This window comes from Salvelinus fontinalis, chromosome 34, assembly GCF_029448725.1.
Source record: "Salvelinus fontinalis isolate EN_2023a chromosome 34, ASM2944872v1, whole genome shotgun sequence".
In the NCBI taxonomy this organism is placed as follows: domain Eukaryota; kingdom Metazoa; phylum Chordata; class Actinopteri; order Salmoniformes; family Salmonidae; genus Salvelinus; species Salvelinus fontinalis.
This window is the reverse complement of record NC_074698.1, coordinates 35991444-36015871: the sequence shown is the minus strand read 5'-3', so window position 1 is coordinate 36015871 and position 24428 is coordinate 35991444. Positions and strand designations below refer to the sequence as shown.

Below are 24428 nucleotides of genomic sequence, written 5' to 3'. Positions count from 1 at the left end.
CAAGTAGATGAGCCTATGCCCGCATGCCCATGGCTGCACCCGTGCTCAGTCATGTGAAATCCATAGATTAGGGCCTAATGAATTTATTTCAATTGACTGATTTCCTTATATGAACTGTAACATGTTAAAAAAAAAATGAAATTGTTGCATGTTGCCTTCATATTTTTGTTCAGAATACTGTAATGAGTTTGTAATTCAATTCGATACATTTTTATTTGAGAGTGTACAGCACAGTGAGGACTTCAGGAGCTATACAACAAGAGGCATGCCCCAGTAACACTTTGAGTAAAGCAAATCTCACACGTATGACAATTCATAGTATTAGTAAGAAATGACATTGGGCTTGCATCCCAAATGGCACCCTTTTCTCTATATAGAACCCTATGAGCCTTGGTCAAAGTAGTGCACTAAATTGGGAATAGTGTGCCTTTTGGGACGCACTCCATATATTCCCCAGCAACACTTGACGCAAACATGACATGACAACTTGGGAATGTAGGTTATCTGACCACCAGGGTTAGTGTGTTTGATTTAGATAGTGGAAATGCACTACAGGATTGTTTTTTATGGTTCACTGCACAAAAGATAAAGCCTCTCTGAATTCTTGCACACTTGGAATCCATGGCAACTGTCTTGTGAAGGTTAGGGTCAGTTTACTTTGTGCAAAAGGAAACTTTACTTTGTACAAATAACTAATTTTGCAGACAGAAATACATTAAAGGAGTATCAAACATTCAAAGAAATGGGTAAACCGCAATCAAACAAATTGGTCAGATTTACAATTGAGCTGTTAAAGTTTTGTATGTATGTTTTTATTTTGTTCACAGTTTTGCAATGGACTCAAATGACTTCAAAGGACTTCTTGATAGTAACACATTAAATACATTTTATAGACATGGCTGTTGCCTAAAGGTAGGTTTGGATTAAAGGGGTTGGCTGTGGTTTTACTGGAATGTACAAACTGTCTTTGTATTCATAACCCCCAAGGTTGTTCTATTATATAGGGAGGTTGTGTCCATATTATTGACAAGTCCTATGACTAAGTATATTGACACAAGGATTTCTGACAAAGAGTTGTTTTATTCATCTGTCAGGTTGGTTTCTGTTTGGATTTAAAAGCGATGAATAAGTAACTAAATTCCGGTAATCACAATATAAATGTTCTTTATGGTCACATGATGTGTCCTAGGAAACAGTATAAATGGAGCTCCCAGGTGAAATCCAGAACACACGTCCTCTGACTGGTAAGTCACCGATGGAGGTCCTGGAAGACTTGACCATTCTAGCAGACTAAAACTACATTGTTGGATTTGGTTTCAATTATGCTTTATTTTATTTGTAATTCCTAGTAACACTTTATGTGAATTGCTTTCTAGATGTTTAACTATATACAGTATCACTCAGTTGTCCACTAACTACCCACTACTAACTCTAAACCTCTTCTCAGGTGTGTTTTGGATCTGAATGATGGTGTTCTTAATGACGTCCTCAGGGGCTCCGCTGCTGCTCCTGTTCATTCAGGTCACCACTGGTCATAGCTCAGGTAACAGCTGCTGCTCCTGTTCATTCAGGTCACCACTGGTCATAGCTCAGGTAACAGCTGCTGCTCCTGTTCATTCAGGTCACCACTGGTCATAGCTCAGGTAACAGCTGCTGCTCCTGTTCATTCAGGTCACCACTGGTCATAGCTCAGGTAACAGCTGCTGCTCCTGTTCATTCAGGTCACCACTGGTCATAGCTCAGGTAACAGCTGCTGCTCCTGTTCATTCAGGTCACCACTGGTCATAGCTCAGGTAACACCTGCTGCTCCTGTTCATACAGGTCACCACTGGTCATAGCTCAGGTAACAGCTGCTGCTCCTGTTCATTCAGGTCACCACTGGTCATAGCTCAGGTAACAGCTGCTGCTCCTGTTCATACAGGTCACCACTGGTCATAGCTCAGGTAACAGCTGCTGCTCCTGTTCATTCAGGTCACCACTGGTCATAGCTCAGGTAACAGCTGCTGCTCCTGTTCATACAGGTCACCACTGGTCGTAGCTCAGGTAACAGCTGCTGCTCCTGTTCATACAGGTCACCACTGGTCATAGCTCAGGTAACAGCTGCTGCTCCTGTTCATACAGGTCACCACTGGTCGTAGCTCAGGTAACAGCTGCTGCTCCTGTTCATACAGGTCACCACTGGTCATAGCTCAGGTAACAGCTGCTGCTCCTGTTCATACAGGTCACCACTGGTCATAGCTCAGGTAACAGCTGCTGCTCCTGTTCATTCAGGTCACAGCTCAGGTAACAGGGTTGATGGTCTTGGTCATTTGTTATTATGTGTTTCAGGTCTTTGTGTTTAAGATCTGTGCAGAGTTACATTTTCATCATAGTAGTTGACATTTTTCCTGAAGGTCTTGTAAGTCATACATAATTACGGTACATGATACTGTGGCTAGTAGCCGATGCTTCATCAGAAACTCAATTGAGAAACAGACGCCTCACAAGTCCTCAACTGGCAGCTTCATTAAACAGTACCCGCAAAACACCAGTCTCAATGTGTCACGTTCTGACCTCAGTTCCTTTGTTTTGTCTTTTGTTTTGTATGGTCAGGGCGTGAGTTGGGGTGGGCAGTCTATGTTTTCTGTTTCTATGTGGGGTTTCTTGTTTGGCCTGATATGGTTCTCAATCAGAGGCAGGTGTTAGTCATTGTCTCTGATTGGGAACCATATTTAGGTAGCCTGTTTTGTAATGAGTTTTGTGGGTGATTGTTCCTGTTCGTGTGTTCCTGTTTTTTCTGTGTTCACTAGTTCGGGACTGTAGCTTAGTTGGTTTTCGTCAGTTTATTGTTTTTGTTTATTATTGAAAAGTATTCTAATAAATATGGATACGTACCACGCTGCACATTGGTCCTCTGATCCTTCAAACTTCTCCTCCTCAGACGAGGAGGAAGACGAAAGTCGTTACACAATGTCAAAAGTGAAGATGCTAGCCTTCTACATTTACATTACATTTAAGTCATTTAGCAGACGCTCTTATCCAGAGCGACTTACAAATTGGTGCATTCACCTTATGACATCCAGTGGAACAGCCACTTTACAATAGTGCATCTAAATCTTTTAAGGGGGGGGGGGGGGGGGGGGGTGAGAAGGATTACTTTATCCTATCCTAGGTATTCCTTAAAGAGGTGGGGTTTCAGGTGTCTCCGGAAGGTGGTGATTGACTCCGCTGTCCTGGCGTCGTGAGGGAGTTTGTTCCACCATTGGGGGGCCAGAGCAGCGAACAGTTTTGACTGGGCTGAGCGGGAACTGTACTTCCTCAGTGGTAGGGAGGCGAGCAGGCCAGAGGTGGATGAACGCAGTGCCCTTGTTTGGGTGTAGGGCCTGATCAGAGCCTGGAGGTACTGAGGTGCCGTTCCCCTCACAGCTCCGTAGGCAAGCACCATGGTCTTGTAGCGGATGCGAGCTTCAACTGGAAGCCAGTGGAGAGAGCGGAGGAGCGGGGTGACGTGAGAGAACTTGGGAAGGTTGAACACCAGACGGGCTGCGGCGTTCTGGATGAGTTGTAGGGGTTTAATGGCACAGGCAGGGAGCCCAGCCAACAGCGAGTTGCAGTAATCCAGACGGGAGATGACAAGTGCCTGGATTAGGACCTGCGCCGCTTCCTGTGTGAGGCAGGGTCGTACTCTGCGGATGTTGTAGAGCATGAACCTACAGGAACGGGCCACCGCCTTGATGTTAGTTGAGAACGACAGGGTGTTGTCCAGGATCACGCCAAGGTTCTTAGCGCTCTGGGAGGAGGACACAATGGAGTTGTCAACCGTGATGGCGAGATCATGGAACGGGCAGTCCTTCCCCGGGAGGAAGAGCAGCTCCGTCTTGCCGAGGTTCAGCTTGAGGTGGTGATCCGTCATCCACACTGATATGTCTGCCAGACATGCAGAGATGCGATTCGCCACCTGGTCATCAGAAGGGGGAAAGGAGAAGATTAGTTGTGTGTCGTCTGCATAGCAATGATAGGAGAGACCATGTGAGGTTATGACAGAGCCAAGTGACTTGGTGTATAGCGAGAATAGGAGAGGGCCTAGAACAGAGCCCTGGGGGACACAAGTGGTGAGAGCACGTGGTGAGGAGACAGATTCTCGCCACGCCACCTGGTAGGAGCGACCTGTCAGGTAGGACGCAATCCAAGCGTGGGCCGCGCCGGAGATGCCCAACTCGGAGAGGGTGGAAAGGAGGATCTGATGGTTCACAGTATCGAAGGCAGCCGATAGGTCTAGAAGGATGAGAGCAGAGGAGAGAGAGTTAGCTTTAGCAGTGCGGAGCGCCTCCGTGATACAAAGAAGAGCAGTCTCAGTTGAATGACTAGTCTTGAAACCTGACTGATTTGGATCAAGAAGGTCATTCTGAGAGAGATAGCGGGAGAGCTGGCCAAGGACGGCACGTTCAAGAGTTTTGGAGAGAAAAGAAAGAAGGGATACTGGTCTGTAGTTGTTGACATCGGAGGGATCGAGTGTAGGTTTTTTCAGAAGGGGTGCAACTCTCGCTCTCTTGAAGACGGAAGGGACGTAGCCAGCGGTCAGGGATGAGTTGATGAGCGAGGTGAGGTAAGGGAGAAGGTCTCCGGAAATGGTCTGGAGAAGAGAGGAGGGGATAGGGTCAAGCGGGCAGGTTGTTGGGCGGCCGGCCGTCACAAGACGCGAGATTTCATCTGGAGAGAGAGGGGAGAAAGAGGTCAGAGCACAGGGTAGGGCAGTGTGAGCAGAACCAGCGGTGTCGTTTGACTTAGCAAACGAGGATCGGATGTCGTCGACCTTCTTTTCAAAATGGTTGACGAAGTCATCTGCAGAGAGGGAGGAGGGGGGGGGGGGGGGAGGAGGATTCAGGAGGGAGGAGAAGGTGGCAAAGAGCTTCCTAGGGTTAGAGGCAGATGCTTGGAATTTAGAGTGGTAGAAAGTGGCTTTAGCAGCAGAGACAGAAGAGGAAAATGTAGAGAGGAGGGAGTGAAAGGATGCCAGGTCCGCAGGGAGGCGAGTTTTCCTCCATTTCCGCTCGGCTGCCCGGAGCCCTGTTCTGTGAGCTCGCAGTGAGTCGTCGAGCCACGGAGCAGGAGGGGAGGACCGAGCCGGCCTGGAGGATAGGGGACATAGAGAATCAAAGGATGCAGAAAGGGAGGAGAGGAGGGTTGAGGAGGCAGAATCAGGAGATAGGTTGGAGAAGGTTTGAGCAGAGGGAAGAGATGATAGGATGGAAGAGGAGAGGGTAGCGGGGGAGAGAGAGCGAAGGTTGGGACGGCGCGATACCATCCGAGTAGGGGCAGTGTGGGAAGTGTTGGATGAGAGCGAGAGGGAAAAGGATACAAGGTAGTGGTCGGAGACTTGGAGGGGAGTTGCAATGAGGTTAGTGGAAGAACAGCATCTAGTAAAGATGAGGTCGAGCGTATTGCCTGCCTTGTGAGTAGGGGGGGAAGGTGAGAGGGTGAGGTCAAAAGAGGAGAGGAGTGGAAAGAAGGAGGCAGAGAGGAATGAGTCAAAGGTAGACGTGGGGAGGTTAAAGTCGCCCAGAACTGTGAGAGGTGAGCCGTCCTCAGGAAAGGAGCTTATCAAGGCATCAAGCTCATTGATGAACTCTCCGAGGGAACCTGGAGGGCGATAAATGATAAGGATGTTAAGCTTGAAAGGGCTGGTAACTGTGACAGCATGGAATTCAAAGGAGGCGATAGACAGATGGGTAAGGGGAGAAAGAGAGAATGACCACTTGGGAGAGATGAGGATCCCGGTGCCACCACCCCGCTGACCAGAAGCTCTCGGGGTGTGCGAGAACACGTGGGCGGACGAAGAGAGAGCAGTAGGAGTAGCAGTGTTATCTGTGGTGATCCATGTTTCCGTCAGTGCCAAGAAGTCGAGGGACTGGAGGGAGGCATAGGCTGAGATGAACTCTGCCTTGTTGGCCGCAGATCGGCAGTTCCAGAGGCTACCGGAGACCTGGAACTCCACGTGGGTCGTGCGTGCTGGGACCACCAGATTAGGGTGGCCGCGGCCACGCGGTGTGGAGCGTTTGTATGGTCTGTGCAGAGAGGAGAGAACAGGGATAGACAGACACATAGTTGACAGGCTACAGAAGAGACTAAGCTAATGCAAAGGAGATTGGAATGACAAGTGGACTACGCGTCTCGAATGTTCAGAAAGTTAAGCTTACGTAGCAAGAATCTTATTGACTTGAATGATTAAGATGATACAGTACTGCTGAAGTAGGCTAGCTGGCAGTGGCTGCGTTGTTGACTTTGTAGGCTAGCTGGCAGTGGCTGCGTTGTTGACACTACACTAATCAAGTCGTTCCGTTGAGTGTAATAGTTTCTACAGTGCTGCTATTCGGGGGCTAGCTGGCTAGCTAGCAGTGTTGATTACGTTACGTAGCGTTAAAAGAACGACAGTAGCTGGCTAGCTAACCTAGAAAATCGCTCTAGACTACACAATTATCTTTGATACAAAGACGGCTATGTAGCTAGCTACGATCAAACAAATCCAACCGTTGTACTGTAATGAAATGAAATGAAAATGTGATACTACCTGTGGAGCGAAGCGGAATGCGACCGGGTTGTTGAGTGCGGAAGTTCTATTCGGTAGACGTTGGCTAGCTGTTGGCTAGCTAGCAGTGTCTCCTATGTTAAGGACGACAAATAGCTGGCTAGCTAACCTCGGTAAATTAAGATAATCACTCTAAAACTACACACTCTAAACTACACAATTATCTTGGATACGAAGACAGCAAAGACAACTATGTAGCTAGCTAACACTACACTAATCAAGTCGTTCAGTTGAGTGTAATAGTTGCTATAGTGCTGCTATTCGGTAGACGGTGGACGTTTGCTAGCTGGCTAGCTGCTGGGCAGATAGCAGTGTAGACTGCGTTAGGACGACGTAATACGATAATTACGCAATTATTTTTGATACAAAGACGGCTATGTAGCTAGCTAAGAAGAAATTGCTAAGATTAGACAAATCAAACCGTTGTACTATAATTGAATGTAATGAAATGTAATGAAAAGTTATACTACCTGCGGACCAAAGCGCAAATGCGACCGCTCGCTCCAACCCGGAAGAGTTCCTCTGTCCAGTGTCTGTGTTCTTTTGCTCATCTTAATCTTTTATTTTTATTGGCCAGTCTGAGATATGGCTTTTTCTTTGCAACTCTGCCTAGAAGGGCAGCATCCTGGAGTCAAATCCAGAGTCACCTCTTCACTGTTGACGTTGAGACTGGTGTTTTGCGGGTATTATTTAATGAAGCTGCCAGTTGAGGACTTGTGAGGCATCTGTTTCTCAAACTAGACACTCTAATGTACTTGTCCACTTGCTCAGTTGTGCACCGGGGCCTCCCACTCCTCTTTCTATTATGGTTAGAGCCAGTTTGCGCTATTCTGTGAAGGGTGTAGTACACAGCGTTGTACAAGATCTTCAGTTTCTTGGCAATTTCTTGCATGGAATAGCCTTCATTTCTCAGAACAAGAATAGACTGATGAGTTTCAGAAGAAAGTTCTTTGTTTCTGGCCATTTTCAGCCTGTAATCAAACCCACAAATGCTGATGCTCCAGATACTAAACTAGACTAAAGAAGGCCAGTTTTATTGCTTCTTTAATCAGGACAACAGTTTTCAGCTGTGCTAACATAATTGCAAAAGGTTTTTCTAGTGATCAATTAGCCTTTAAAAATGATAAACTTGGATTAGCTAACACAACGTGCCATTAGAACACAGGAGTGATGGTTGCTGATAATGGGCCTCTGCATGCCTATGTAGATATTCCATAAAAAATCTGCCGTTTCCAGCTACAATAGTCATTTACAACATTAACAATGTCTACACTGTCTTTCTGATCAATTTGATGTTATTTTAATGGACAAAAAATTTGCTTATCTTTCAAAAACAATTACATTTCTAAGTGACCCCAAACTTTTGAACTTTTTTATATATCCTCAGCTTTCTTATATCTCCTAGATACAGAACAGACACTTCAAAACCTTTTTGCTTATGATACATTTTTTGACTGTCTTTTTTTGCCATTTATGAATTTGTTATTCAATGAGTTTCTATGGGCTATGTTATTAAATTCAATATCTAATCAAATAATTATTAGATAAAAAAATGTATACCTACATTTTTTAAAATCAAATAACGAAATGATCCATGGTATGACCATCTTAAAACAATTCCATATGACAGCTTAAAACACTTTTTTGGGCCTTCTTCTGACACCGCCTGATATAGAGGTCCTGCATGGCAGGGAGCTTGGCCCCAATGATGTACTGGGCTGTTCGTAAGGTACCACCCTCTGTAGCGCTTTGCGGTCAAGAGCGGTGCATTTCCCATACCAAGTGGTGATGCTATCGATGGTGCAGCTATACAACATTTTGAGGATCAGTACATCACTTTCTACACACTTGTAGAAAAGTGTGCATTGAATTCTACTGAATGAAAAGCCGAAATGAGTTAAACATCCTGCCATTTAAACCAAACTCGATTTGAGAAAATTCACATAATATAAAACATTGTGGTTTGAAATACTGAGAATACATCATGCGTGATTGCATTGTTTCCGCTATTCGTTCCTTTTGCTGGCGCATCCCCATATCCAATTGATCAGCTGTTGTCAAAGCAGAAATTAGCATCCCGGCATTTAAAATATACTTGATTTTTGAAGTGTTGCATACTAATAAACTTTTTCAAACAGTAGGACTCAGTATGAGCATTCGGACACAGACATTGAGTTTTTTATTCTCGCATTCAACCCTTTTTATCTGTAGAAAATGTGCTCTTCTTGTGTAAAATGCCCCTACAAATCCAACAAAGTTGTAACTTGACTGAAGGTAATTCATTTCTTTGTCAGATGCCCTGATTAGATTGGTCAATGGTCCTAACTCCTGCTCTGGGAGAGTGGAGGTCTACCACAGCGGTCACTGGGGTACGGTGTGTGACGACTTGTGGGACTTGAGTGATGCCCAGGTGGTGTGTAGACAGCTGGGCTGTGGAAGAGCTCTGTCTGCACCACCTGGAGCCCACTTCGGACAGGGGAATGGACAGATCTGGTTGGATGATGTTCTCTGTTCTGGAAGGGAGTCTTCTCTCACGCAGTGTGGCCACCTAGGGTTTGGGTCACACAACTGTAATCATGGTGAAGATGCGGGTGTTGTCTGTTCAGGTAGGAGTATCGTTCTTTAACTAACCTTCTTTTTAATTTTGTACTCTGAGTTCATGGATACAGTCAGATTACCATCCTTCTTGTGCCCTATGATTTGATTACAGCCCAATGTTTTTTTCTGATCACATTACACTCTGGGCCCTGGTTATAACTCTGGGCCCTGGTTATAACTCTGGGCCCTGGTTATAACTCTGGGCCCTGGTTATAACTCTGGGCCCTGGCTATAACTCTGGGCCCTGGTTATAACTCTGGGCCCTGGCTATAACTCTGGGCCCTGGTTATAACTCTGGGCCCTGGCTATAACTCTGGGCCCTGGTTATAACTCTGGACCCTGGCTATAACTCTGGGCCCTGGTTATAACTCTGGGCCCTGGCTATAACTCTGGGCCCTGGTTATAACTCTGGGCCCTGGCTATAACTCTGGGCCCTGGTTATAACTCTGGGCCCTGGCTATAACTCTGGGCCCTGGTTATAACTCTGGGCCCTGGCTATAACTCTGGGCCCTGGTTATAACTCTGGGCCCTGGCTATAACTCTGGGCCCTGGCTATAACTCTGGGCCCTGGCTATAACTCTGGGCCCTGGCTATAACTCTGGGCCCTGGCTATAACTCTGGGCCCTGGTTATAACTCTGGGCCCTGGCTATAACTCTGGGCCCTGGTTATAACTCTGGGCCCTGGCTATAACTCTGGGCCCTGGTTATAACTCTGGGCCCTGGCTATAACTCTGGGCCCTGGCTAAAACCAGGGGCCATTGTTGTTGTTTTGGCCCTACCTCCACTAGAGCCTGTAGTTTGAAGTAAGTTTGTTCTGAACTTCGGTCTTTAGCTTCAGCAGGTGGCAGCAACACCACAGCAGCACCACCAATCTACTGGAACGCTACAACAGAGACACGAGGACCAATCTACCCAACAACCCCATCGGTAGTTAACTCCACGCCAGGGTGGCAAGGTGAGAGAAAAAAAAACATGCTTTTCTGCATTTCATTCTTCTATTTTTAGAAAGTGCTATCTTGTTTTTGTGTAAAATCACACTTCCAGACAAATTACACTCAACATTGCACTTTTATTTATTTTACCTTTATTTAACTAGGCAAGTCAGTTAAGAACAAATTATTATTTACAATGACGGCTTAGGAACAGTGGGTTAACTGCTTTGTTCGGGGGCAGAACGACAGAGTTTTACCTTGTCAACTCGGGGATTCAATCTAGCAACCTTTCAGTTACTGGTCCAACACTCTAACCACTAGGCTACCTGCCGCCCCACTTAAAGACAGGGTTGCGCGAACAGGTTGTGCTTTGGCACACAGATAGTATGTGTGAAATGCTCATTAACATCTTAATGCAAAGTAACACCTCACTTTTATGGTTTGTTAATTTAACAAATGTGTTAAAATACCTTCACCTCAAACAATGCAGAGCCCAAGAATGAATCAAAGGGAGAATTTAGGGGTTCTAAAGCCTCATATTCAATCCCATTCATTCTACCCCTCTCCCAGCAGAATAACTGCATTTTACAACCACCTTTGTCTTTGAAGATCTACACACTATTTCAAATAAAATCTCTGCGTACATACATGACCATCTCCAGTGTATCACAACCTTATATTTTATTAGCGAAGCGACTAATAACAGCCTCGCCTGGACTTCAAACCTAGCATAGATGACAGACGAGAACATCAGCTTTTTTTGTTGAATCCTACATGATCTTGCTGTCATGAATTTTAATATTCTTATAAATAACATTGATTTGTGGTTTTCAAACTGGGGTCCGTGGCCCGAGGTACTGCAGGGGGTCCGGTAATTTTGGGGGGTATCTTTTTGTAAAACATATTTATTTTATGAATATTGCTAGCTACAACAGAATACCATGGTGGATACCATTTTTATGTCTCTGTGTCCAGTATGAAGAACATTGGAGGTAGGTTCAGCCAATGCTAACAGTTTGGACCAGCTCTAGGAAGAGTCTTGGTGGTTCCAAACTTCTTCCATTTAACAATGATGGAGGCCACTGTGTTCTTGGGGACCTTTAATGCTGCAGAAATTAGTTGGTACCCTTCCCCAGATCTGTTCTTCGACACAATCCTGTCTCGGAGCTCTTCAAGCAATTCCTTTGACCTCATTGCTTGGTTTTTGCTTTGACATCCACTGTCAACTGTGGGACCTCATATAGACAGACAGGTGTGCCTTTTCGGTTTGCCTGTGCCTTTTCCGAATCAACACAAATGTAAAAATGTCTGTTTTATATTTCAACATGACTCAGTACATGTCAAACAGCACACTGTAAGCACACATACAGTAAAAATGAAAACATACAGTAAATATATTTTGCATATGCAAAGGAAGAAAATAGGCCTATTTGTACTACATGTTAGATCAATTGTATGGAAGAGATAAAGAAACTGTCAAAATACAGTCAAATCATAAGTCAAGAAACAAATACTCCATTGCGAAAACAAAATCAGTTTTGTCTTGTGTTTTGGTCCGGCTAAACGTTTTCATCAACATCACATGCGGAATTCTCCTTGGCCAGACAGCAGGAAAATATCTTTTGGCATGACACATTCACCCCTGACAGGACTCTGCTGGAATGTCAACACAGGCCTCTTACATTGCCTGGAGAAGGGTCAGCCGTTCATGGGGTTTGTGATCATACACCTTCCACCGCCATTCTGAAAACAACTCCTCAATGGGTTTGAGAAATGGGGAATATGGTGGGAGATAGAGAATTGTTAACCTGGTATGGTCATGGAACCAGTTGCGGACCTGAGCAGCCTGATGGAAACTCACGTTGTCCCAAATTAGAACATATATTTGCTGCTCAGGATCACCTGGCCCTCTCTGCTCTGGCTGAAAAAGATTGTAATGTAAGTTGTTCAGGAAATTAAGATGGGCAGTGTTGTATGGTCCAAGGGTGGCATGGCGGTAGAGGACCCTTGTGGCTCATAGCTGCGCATATGGTGACATTTCCCCCCGCGCTGGCCAGGTACCTCAATGATGGCGCATTGACCAATGATGTTCCTTCCTCTCCTCCTCGTCTTCGCTAAATTGAATCCAGCCTCATCTAGTAATATGAGTTCCTGAGGGATGGGACTTGCATCCAACTCCATGAGTCTCTGAAATGACGGTAATTGCTGTATAGTCAAGTTCACTGGCAACATCAATGAGTCTCTAATGTTTTAAGAGTGTAATACTAGTACATTACTTACGTACATATATTTGTTTTGTTTATCCTTCACTCTGGGAATTCCTTTCAAATGAGACTGTAGATTTGCTTAATCTGGAATTGGTGTTTCTTAAGGATCCTGGCTATGATTGATAAGCTTACTATGATGTTATGGAAGATGGCAGGGTTTTCAATAATCTGTTGTTGGATTTCTCGCAGTCTTGTGGCATTATTTTCAACAACCATTTGCACAATGGCAGCCTCCTGTTAGTCTGTAAATAGACGTGTTCTACCACCACATGGTGGTCGTCTTTCAGTTCTACAAAAACAAAATAGCATACAGTACAGTAAACACTACAGTTATACAGTATACAACATAAACATGTTACAAAATAGTATAGCTCCACCAGGAGCTGAGGCCTGGTCCCAAAAGTCTCAAGAAGCTTTCTCTCCTCGTCTCCTTAACGTTGTCGTTCCTGAGTAGCCTTTTTATCCATACCAAAAGTCTGATTGCAAAGTGAACATTTACGCAATTAGTGTTTGCACATGTTAGTGTTTGCACAATTAGTGTTTGCACATGGGAAAGTGATCAATTTGTAATTGAGCTTAGCATGTTGAAGAGTGTTGCTTTCCATTTGCACACAAGAGATTTTAGTTGTGAATGTTGTTCCTAAGGTAAAGAATTGTGTGTTGTGTTTTGACAAATGGTTCTCAGAATAGCAATCTGAGTGTAAAGCAAAACATGTGCCAGTAGTATTGCAGTGTGGGTCATTGTGCCTCACGGGCCAGTTTATTCTTCTAACAAATAATGGGGGTCCTTGGGTCGCCGGTTTCACTGGGCAGGTGTCCCTGGGTCGCCGGTTTGCCTGGGCAGGTGTCCCTGTGTCGCCGGTTTCACTGGGCAGGTGTCCCTGGGTCGCCGGTTTCACTGGGCAGGTGTCCCTGGGTCGCTGGTTTGCCTGGTCAGGTGTCCCTGGGTCGCCAGTTTGCCTGGGCAGGTGTCCCTGGGTCGCCGGTTTGCCTGGGCAGGTGTCCCTGGGTCGCCTGTTTGCCTGGGCAGGTGTCCCTGGGTCGTCGGTTTGCCTGGGCAGGTGTCCCTGGGTCGCCTGTTTGCCTGGGCAGATGTCCCTGGGTCGCCGGTTTGCCTGGGCAGGTGTCCCTGGGGCAGAAAATCCCTTACATAGATCATCTATTATTCTGTTTCTGCAGTTCAGAAAATTACCACATAATGTTAGCTAGTTAATTAAAACAACAGGGAGTACTGTCATTTGTCATCAGGAGCTGAGGCCTGGCACCAAAAGTCTCAAGAAGCTTTCTCTCCTCGTCTCCTTAACGTTATGGTTCCCGTTGTCTGGGAAACAACAGGAAGCTGTGGTGAAAGGTGGGATCATTTCCACTTCTTTTCTTCTTCCTCCCAGGGGCTAGGTCACAGTGGGTGGAGGTGGAACCAGAAGTGATATCATATCCTGGCCAGACGGTTAACCTGCACTGTGCCTTCATAGGAACACAGATCATACAGCTCACACAGGTCAGTCACACAGGAAGTTGTGTGGACTAATATATATATTGTTACAATATGCTGAGAAAAATATACTTTGTCCTTGATCATCCAAATACCAACATGGATGAAGTCAGATAGTATTTGATTCAAAAATGTTTTACCTACAGTATAATAGACTGTATAATAGTTCAGGTAGTAGTAAATGATTTACCTATAATAGTTCAGGTAGCAGTACATGTTTTACCTATAATAGTTCAGGTAGTAGTAAATGATTTACCTATAATAGTTCAGGTAGTAGTAAATGTTTTACCTATAATAGTTCAGGTAGTAGTAAATGATTTACCTATAATAGTTCAGGTAGAAGTAAATGTTTTACCTATAATAGTTCAGGTAGCAGTAAATGATTTACCTATAATAGTTCAGGTAGTAGTAAATGTTTTACCTATAATATTTCAGGTAGTAGTAAATGATTTACCTATAATAGTTCAGGTAGTAGTAAATGTTTTACCTATAATAGTTCAGGTAATAGAAAATGTTTAACCTATAATAGTTCAGGTAGTAGTAAATGTTTTACCTATAATAGTTCAGGTAGCAGTACATGTTCAAGAAAATACAGAAAGTAAGAGTAGTCATACATAGAGTTCCAGTCAAAAGTTTGGACACACCTACTCATTCCAGGGTTTTTCTTTATTTTTACTATTTTCTACATTGTAGAATAATAGTGAAGACATCAAAACTATGAAATAGTACACATAGAATCATGTAGTAACCAAAAAAGTGTCAAACAAACCAAAATATATTTTAGATGTTAGATTCTTCAAAGTAGCCATCCTTTGCCTTGATGACAGCTTTGCACACTCTTGGCATTCTCTCAACCAGCTTCACCTGGAATGCTTTTCCAACAGTTTTGAAGGAGTTCCCAGCATATATGGGAACTCTTTCAAGCATATATGGGAACTCCTTTTCCTTCACTCTGTGGTCCAACTCATCCCAAACCATCTCAGTTGGGTTGAGGTTGGATGAGGCCAGGTCATCTGATGCACCACTCCACCACTCTCCTTCTTGGTCAAATAGCCCTTACACAGCCTGGAGGTGTGTTAGGTCATTGTCCTTCAAGGCAAACCAGATGGGATGGCGTATCGCTGCAGAATGCTGTGGTAGCCATACTGGTTAAGTTTGCCTTGAATTCTAAATAAATCACAGACACTGTCACTAGCAAAGCTCCCCCACACCATCACACCACCGCCTCCATGCTTCACGGTGGGAACCACACATGTGAAGATTATCCGGTCACCTACTCTGTGTCTCACAGAGACACAGCGGTTGGAACCAAAAATCTTACATTTAGACTCATCAGACCAAAGGGCAGATTTCCACCGGTCTAATGTCTATTGCTCGTGTTTCTTGGCCCACACACATCTCTTCTTCTTGTCCTCTTCTTGTCCTTTAGTAGTGGTTTCTTTGCAGCAATTTGACCATGAAGGCCTGGTTAACGCAGTCTCCTCTGAACAGTTGATGTTGATGTGTCTGTTACTTCAACTCTGTGAAGCATTTATTTGGGCTGCAATTTCTGAGGCTGGTAACTCTATTGGGCTCACCGAGTGGCGCAGCGTTCTAAGGCACTGCATCTCAGTGCAAGAGGCATCACTACAGTCCCTGGTTCAATTCCAGGCTGTATCACATCCGGCCGTGATTGGGACAATGCCCAACGTCGTCTGGGTTTGGCCGGTGTAGGCCGTCATTGTAAATAAGAATTTATTCTTAACTGACTTGCCTAGTTAAATAAAGGTTAAATTAAATTTAAATTAAATAGGTAACTGCGTCTTCCTTTCCTGTGGCGGTCATGAGAGCCAGATTCATCATAGCGCTTGATGTTTTTTTGCGACGGCACTTTCAAAGTTCTTGAAATTGTCCGTATTGATTGACCTTCATGTCTTAAAGTAATGATGGACTGTCGTTTCTCTTTGCTTATTTGAGCTGTTCTTGCCATAATATGGACTTGGTCTTTTACTAAATAGGGCTATCTTCTGTATACCAACCCTACCTTGTTACAACACAAGGAAAGAAATTCCACGAATTAGCTTTAAACAAGGCACACCTGTTAATTGAAATGCATTCCAAGTGACTACCTCATGAAGCTGGTTGAGAGAATGCCAAGAGTGTGCAAGGCTGTCATCAAGGGTGGCTACTTTGAAGAATCTTTGTTTGTTGAACACTTTTTTGGTTACTACATTGAATTGAATTTATTTGGGGTAACAGACATAAACAACAAAATGTACAATGTGGACCCAGAGGATATCACTTGAAAGTATAGAGGACCACCAAAGTGGTCCTCGATGGTAAAAACAATAACACAAATAATGATTCCATGTGCATTATTTCATAGTTTTGATGTCTTCCTTATTATTTTACAATGTATAAATTTGTAAAAAATAAAGAAAAACCATTGAATTAGTAGGTGTGTCCAAACATTTGACTGGTACTATATATGGATGTTTACTTGTTTCCCCCCCCCCCCCACCATTCCCCCTCCATTCCCCCTTGCTGTGTGTTGTTAATAAATACTATACAGGTGTCCTGGATTTTTAAAGCCAGGAAGGGCGAGATGCTCCACATAGCCGTGTACCACCCCAATTTTGGGGTAATGTACCCCGCGTCACCCCTGAAGGGACGAGTTAGCTTCCCCACGCCCTCCCTCAGCAACCCTTCAATCCAGATCTCTGACATCAAGATGACTGATGAAGGGAGATACATCTGTGAATACGCCACCTACCCCAGCGGCAATGAACAGGGCATCACCTCCCTCGTTATACTAGGTACGGTGTGTGTGTATCCCTGTTTTTTTAGGATGTGTGCATCTACTAAATCAAAACAATGTGTCTAGTGTTTAGTCTGTCGGTGTGTGTGTGTGTGTTTGTTTTCTGTCCAATTATGTAGTAGGGGTTTCCCTGGGATGTGTAGGTATCTTGTGTATGTTTAGGACGTGTGTGCTCTTGTGTTCTGTTGTGTGCTGTTGTGCTCTGCTCTAAATCTGTCTCTTTCACTGTGTGTAAGTGCTCTCGTGCCTAACCTTCCCGTATCCCACTACCTCTGAAGGTTAAAACCTTGTCTGATGCAGCTTAATTGGTGTTATAAGTGGTATTGTCAGATCAATGGTGTTCTTGTTAATGCATTGCAACCATAGATTAGGGCACAGAGGTTTTCCTGATCAAATGACGTGACCGGGTTAAACTGAACAATTCAGAACCATATAAAGTACATGTGTACTGAACTCCTGTCTTTAGCTCTGTCAACATCACCACCTTTCTACTGGAACACCACAACAGAAACAGCAGGAACAACCAACCAATCAACCACACTGGCTGGTAACACCACAACAGTTACACCAGTGACAGCGTGGCAAGGTGAGTGTTAAGAAAGTGTGCTGTCTCATTGTTGGGTAAAATGCACTTACAATTCAATTGTAACTTGGATAAGTGTTGAAAGGGGCTGAAGTCTCTGAGAATATTACACTGGTTTGAGTAGGCAGAGATATGGAGATTGTACTCCTTCCTATTAGAGAGACGGTGAGAGACAGTTCCTCAGTTTAGAGTTCTTTAATGTTGATTTTTGATCAACACAGGTTCACACTTCTATGCCATTATCACCCAGCTATGATTATCCAATTAACTATCCTTTAATCCATACAGCATGTGGTCTGGAAATAATAAACACAAATACAATGGCATCAATACTAGGATAAGGCACATATTAATTTAGCAATAACAAAACAAGATATTGCTCTCATCTGTGACAATAATACGATGACTGAAAGGAAAATACAGGTAGCTAGCTACAAGACTACCCAGCTAACAATGATAGGCAAAATGTAGCCTACATTGTTACAGAGCTAGCATGAAAACAAGATGTATAAATGCTGTAATAACTACGACAATATGATTTAACTATTGACAACTTTGTCAGTAAAACATTGAGAAACAAGTACTGCACAAACAGTTTGGTATTCACGCACAGTGATGGATAAAATAGTGGCCACAGCAACAGATGGCGAGCTGCACTTGGTAATGAATTGAACACTGCAGGCCTGTGCTAGCTGTGACGTCTAGCTGTTACAGTAAGTCATTTGTTTTGATTTTGATTTCTTTGTCAGATGCCCCGATCAGATTGATCAACGGTCCTAACTCCTGCTCTGGGAGAGTGGAGGTCTACCACAGTGGTAGCTGGGGGACGGTGTGTGATGACTCGTGGGACTTGAGTGACGCCCAGGTGGTTTGTAGACAGCTAGGCTGTGGGAGAGCTCTGTCTGCACCACACCAAGCCCACTTCGGACAGGGGAACGGGACAATATGGATGGATGATGTTGGATGTACAGGCAGCGAATCTAATCTCACAAGGTGCAGTCACAATGGGTTTGGGAGACACAACTGTAATCATGGTGAAGACGCTGGTGTCGTCTGTTCAGGTAGGAGTATCATTCTTTACCTATCCTTATTCATAATTTTTATAATTCAATCAACATCTTCAGTGAAGGTTTTATGGATATAGTTAGATCACCATTCTGGTGTCTTATTTTTAGAATCTGGGCCCTGTATGTATAATTTTTTTTCCCTGTCTCATCCCCACTTTCTTACCCTCCTCCCATTTTTTCTCAGACTCAGAGCGTCCTTCCAACTCAGGCCCAGAGCTGGTGTGTGGTCGGCGCCTCCTAGAGGTGGGTCTCAGCCGGTCTGGTCTGGAGACTGCAGGTCTGAACGCGTTCTCTGCTCACCTGGCCGACCTCCGCTGCTCCTCCCACCAGGAAGCTAACGGCACAGTGTGGTTCCAGGTGGAGCGCAGGGAGGGCAGCTGTGGAAACACATTGACAGTGAGAACACTGACTTCTGGCTCTTTTCAATATTCTCTCTTCTTACGGTCAATTCACTTCAACTGAAGGGCAGCTCATACTGTATCTGTCAGTTGTTCATTAATATTTAGAAAACGGTAAATTCAGATCCAGGATGCTGAATGGTTGATAGCTGTTAGTTATTCCTGATAATCCTGGGGGGAAATCCTGTTAACAGTTCCATTTGAATTATCAATGCGCATCCACTGTCCCACAGCCCGGCTAGGCAATTCATAAACTTAATCTCCACTGGAAAAAAGCGTCTAGACATTATTTCCCCATGCTTCTAGTCTAGCATCTTGTTTGCAACTGTGGGAGTGTGTCTAAACCTTGCTGCCTGCCTCTCTGAAACTGGCATTGTGGTCTGGACAAACTCCTGGCTTTGGACATGAACAATGTGTAATGTGAATAACAACTCCAGGCTCTGCACATGAATCAAATAAAATCAAATGTATTTAAATAGCCCTTCTTACATCAGCTGATATCTCAAAGTGCTGTACAGAAACCCAGCCTAAAACCCCAAACAGCAAGCAATGCAGATGTAGAAGCACGGTGGCTAGGAAAAACTCCCTAGAAAGGCCAAAACCTAGGAAGAAACCTAGAGAGGAACCAGGCTATGAGGGGCGGCCAGTCCTCTTCTGACTGTGCCGGGGGGAGATTATAACAGAACATGGCCAAGATGTTCAAATGTTTATAAATGACCAGCATGGTCAAATAATAATAATCACAGTAGTTGTCGAGGGTGCAGCAAGTCAGCACCTCAGGAGTAAATGTCAGTTGGCTTTTCATAGCCGATCATTAAGAGTATCTCTACCACTCCTGCTGTCTCTAGAGAGTTGAAAACAGCAGGTCTGGGACAGGTAGCACGTCCGGTGAACAGGTCAGGGTTCCATAGCCGCAGGCAGAACAGTTGAAACTGGAGCAGCAGCACAGCCAGGTGGACTGGGGACGGCAAGGAGTCATCATGCCAGGTAGTCCTGAGGCATGGTCCTAGGGCTCAGGTCCTCCAAGAGAGAGAAAGAAAGAGAGAAAGAGAGAATTAGAGAGAGCATACTTAAATTCACACAGGACACCGGATAAGACAGGAGAAGTACTCCAAATATAACAAACTGACCCTAGCCCCCCGACACATAAACTACTGCAGCATAAATACTGGAGGCTGAGACACATTACACATGAACAATGTGTCATGTGAATAATAGCTTCCACACTTCAGGGAGACATGACAGCGGCCTTTACTATATTATGTCAAGAGGTCATTTTGTTCATGTCATCCCAACTGTCATCCTCTCTTCTATTTTCCAGACCAACAGCAGCCATGCCATCTACTCCAACAGTTTATTCATCTACCAGGTGCACAATGCCTCCTTCACCCGACCCGTGAGCATACCTTTCTCCTGTGCCTATCCGCTAGACACAGAGAGCAGCCTAGATGTGGCCGTCGTACCCTACCTGCCGTGAGTGGAGACGTCACATTACAGAAACAATACAAACGCCACAACACACCACAACACACCTCAACACATCACACCACATAACACACCTCAACACACCACACCACAACACACCTCAACACATCACATCACACCACACCACATAACACACCTCAACACATCACAACACACCACATAACACACCACAACACATAACACACCACATCACACCACATAACACACCACATCACACAACACAACACAACATATCACACCACATAACACAACACACCTCAACACATCACAACACACCTCAGATCACAACACATCACACCACACCACATAACACACCTCAACACATCACAACACACCACATAACACACCTCAACACATCACAACACACCTCAACACATCACATCACACCACATAACACACCTCAACACAACACACCACATCACACCACATAACACAACACATCACACCACATAACACACCTCAACACATCACAACACACCTCAACACATCACAACACACCTCAACACATCACACCACAACACACCTCAACACATCACACCACACCACATAACACACCTCAACACATCACACCACATAACACACCTCAACACACCACATAACACACCTCAACACATCACAACACACCTCAACACATCACACCACACCACATAACACACCTCAACACATCACAACACACCACAACACATCACATAACACAACACACCACACCACACAACACACCACAGCACATAACACAACACACCACATCACAACACACAATTGTAGTCCCGCCCCCATCTGTATTACACCCTGATTAGTCCAGGATTATAACTATAGTCAGTCAGATATCTGGAAATATTTACAGTATAAAGTTTTTTTCATGGCATTTTATACATCCAGTCTTGACAGTTGTTGTTATTAAATGCAGACAAATATGCACATAACAAGCTACAGCTTTGTAACTTTGTCATAAATTGACTGCATGTTTGTTTATTCCATGTGTAACTGTGTTGTTTGTGTCACTTTGCTTTGCTTTATCTTGGCCAGGTCGCAGTTGTAAATGAGAACTTGTTCTCAACTAGCCTACCTGGTGAAATAAAATACATTTGTCTTGGCTTGTTCTCTTGGCACCAGGGTGGAAGGTGGAGTTTCAGGTATTGGCTCCAAGGCATCAGCCTCCATGTCTCTGTACCACAACTCCAACTACACAGAGCCTTACCCAGCGGGTCAGAGAGTCATTCTGCCACTGGGCTCTGCTCTGCATGTGGGTGTGTCCATCAACGAGACGGAGACAGAGCGATTTGTGGTTGTCCTGGACAACTGCTACGCCACTTACTCCCCAAGACCTGACGACCCTATGAGATATTTCATCATTCAGAACAAGTATTTATGCTTCTATTTGGTTTATAGACTGAACAAGTCAAGTCAATTAAGAAAGTCAGTTAAGAATAAATTATTATTCTATTATGTTTGTTCTTGGCTATATGTCTGTGTATTTTTGTAAGTGGACTTGTCCGAGCCAGAACGGCCCATAGGACAGGAGCTTACTTCCTGTTTCTGTAGCAACTTAATGTACAAGTACACCCCATGGGCCTTACATCCAATAAAAAAATTATGCTGATATGAATGCAAAGCAGAGAGGCATCAGGTCCCATTTTTTTGTTTGTGTATTTTTGTAGCAGTGTACAAGTTAAACCCTGGTCCTCCCTCTCTGTTCCCCAGATGTCCTAGTGATCATACCCAGGTGAGGGTGGAGGAGAGTGGCTCATCACTCGAGGCTCGCTTCTCTGCGCTGCTGTTTGTGTTCCAGGGGGACTACCAGGACGTCTTCCTGCACTGCAGCCTCAGCCTGTGTGACCAGAGGAGCTCCTCCTGCACTCCAGTGAGTCCTGGGCCCACATTCACAAAGCGTCTCAGAGTAGGAGCGCTGATTTCGGATCAGTTTGGCTTTTTAGATTGTGGTGAATTAGAGGTGTAACCTGATCCTTGATCAACACTCCTCAGATCCTTTGTGAATACTGGCCATGGACTATGTCTGTCTTCCACTTTCCCTCTCTCTCTCTCTTTCTCCCTCTCACTCTCTTTCTCTCTCCATCTAGTCTCTCTGGTACAGTACTCTCTTACCCTTCTAAAACAATTTTGTTTCTTTCCACAGTTGTGTTCCAGACGAAGGAGATCCCGTTCCATCTCCAGTTCCGTTCCCCTTAATCCCGTCACCATCGGTCCAATCAGCTGTGCGTATTATGCCTCTACCAACAACAACCTGGCTGCCAATCACACGGACAGTGTTGATGATGCTATAGGACACACACACACACATACACACACACATACACACATAAAGGTAACAGTTTCTCTCTGTTTGACTTCCAGGGACTTGGAGTCTGGACTGAGCCTTGGGAGGTACTGCAGTGAGCCGTATGTGATTCATTGTCCTTATACTTTTGAATGTACTTTTTCACATATCTCTCTGGTTGTGTTTTGTGACTATTGTATATTGTCTTTGTGTTTCATTGTTGCAGTAAAATACCCAGACATTCAGCTGTCTTAGAGGTGTTTACCTTTTTCCTCAGCCTTAAAGGCCCAGTGCAGTCAAAATTCTATTGTTCCTCATTTTTGTATCATATTATACAACAGCTCATGAAACTAACACTGTAAAAGTATGAAAAAATTGTATCAATGTTATTTCCTGACAGTTGGTGGTTGAAAATACAATCTACACAGGACCTTCTAATCAGCAGGTTAGCATTTGTGGGAGTTTCGGCTTTCCATGGTGACATCGCCATGCGGTAAATTGGTTAATAAACCAATAACAAAGAGAATTCCAAACCTCTCTGTCAATAAGTTAGTTTTCAGTTTTCCCATCTCCACTCGGACCACTCCCAGACAGTCCTAGCAAAGTTCTGTCTTGAGAAGTAGTTTTTTGCTTAAAAGCTATTTTTGCCCATTTGAATGGAAGGCTATTATAGTAAGTTGCTTAATTGTTACCTAGAAATGATTTGATATTGATATAAAAAAACGGCTGCATTGGTACTTTAAAACCACAGCCTTACATTTTTTAGATTATTGCTTTGAAGCTGTTTTTTAAATGTATTTGATGGTGATTTGATAGATGTGTATCCTTCCATTATTTGTGTGATATATTGATTCTTATAAACTGGGTGATTCAAGCCCTGAATGCTGATTGGCTGAAAGGCGTAGTCTGTCAGAAAGTAAACCACGGGTATGAAAACATTACATTTAACTCTTCTAATTACGTTGGTAACCAGTTTATAATAGCAATAAGACACCTTGAGGGTGTGTGGTACATGGCCAATATACCACGGCTAAGGGCTGTATCCAGACACTCCCTGTTGCATCGTGCATAAGAACAGCCCTTAGCCGTGGTATATTGGCCGTATACCAAACCCCCTCGGGCCTTAATGCTTAATTAATTACAGTCTCTTTGCTTTTGATGGTGAGTAAATGTTTTGATTTTATTTCTTGTTTATTTTTTGACTTAAAGCAATAATTGTTCAAAGTTCAATTATTTGAACCTTCATTTTGAACCAGATTATTGACTTTGATTTTGAGTGAACGTTGAAAAACATTCTGTAAAACTGACTTAAGACAAATAAAATAACATAATAATCTTAAAATCACTGGCCATTGCACCTGTGGCTGTTGAGAACTGAAATTGAAGGGGAGAATGTAATTAAAGCTTGTGTGTAATTGGGGGCACAGCTAATACATGTGGTTAAAAAATAATGTATTTTTGTTGTGTGATCTGAGTAATTGTTTTAGGTTGATTAAAAATGTAGATGTATTTAATTTTCCAATTCTGTTTAACTATGCATGTTTCTTGTGATGTAGCCTAGTACTGATTGTATTGCATTGATGAAGATTAATATATATACCGTACCAGTCAAAAGTTTGGACACCTACTCATTCAAGGGTTTTTCTTTTTTTGACTATTTTCTACATTGTATAATAATAGTGAAGTCATCAAAACTATGAAATAACACTTATGGAATCATGTAGTAACCAAAAAAGTGTTAAACTAATTGTATATTTTAGATTCTTCAAAGTAGCCACCCTTTGCCTTGATGAATGCTTTGCACACTCTTGGCATTCTCTCAACCAGCTTCATGAGGTAGTCACCTGGGATGCATTTCAATTGAACAGGTGTGCCTTGTTAAAAGTTAATTTGTGGAATTTCTTTCCTTAATGCGTTTGAGACAATCAGTTGTGTTGTGACAAGGAAGGGGTAGTATATAGAAGATAGG

At 43.9% G+C, this 24428-nt stretch overlaps 1 protein-coding gene across 1 annotated transcript; it reads left to right on the top strand.

The window, feature by feature from the left end:
* Nucleotides 1–1148: 1148 nt before the first annotated feature.
* Nucleotides 1149–23968, top strand: LOC129833980 (deleted in malignant brain tumors 1 protein-like). The gene is made up of 14 exons (XM_055898797.1): nt 1149–1244; nt 1448–1543; nt 8860–9171; nt 9996–10118; nt 13751–13860; nt 16406–16649; nt 17118–17237; nt 17984–18295; nt 18486–18697; nt 20021–20172; nt 21298–21546; nt 21886–22045; nt 22319–22397; nt 22537–23968. The coding sequence occupies exons 2-14, from the start codon at nt 1465–1467 to the stop codon at nt 22554–22556; spliced, it is 2172 nt and encodes a 723-aa protein (XP_055754772.1). The 5' UTR covers nt 1149–1244; nt 1448–1464; the 3' UTR covers nt 22557–23968.
* The last annotated feature ends 460 nt before the right edge of the window (nt 23969–24428 follow it).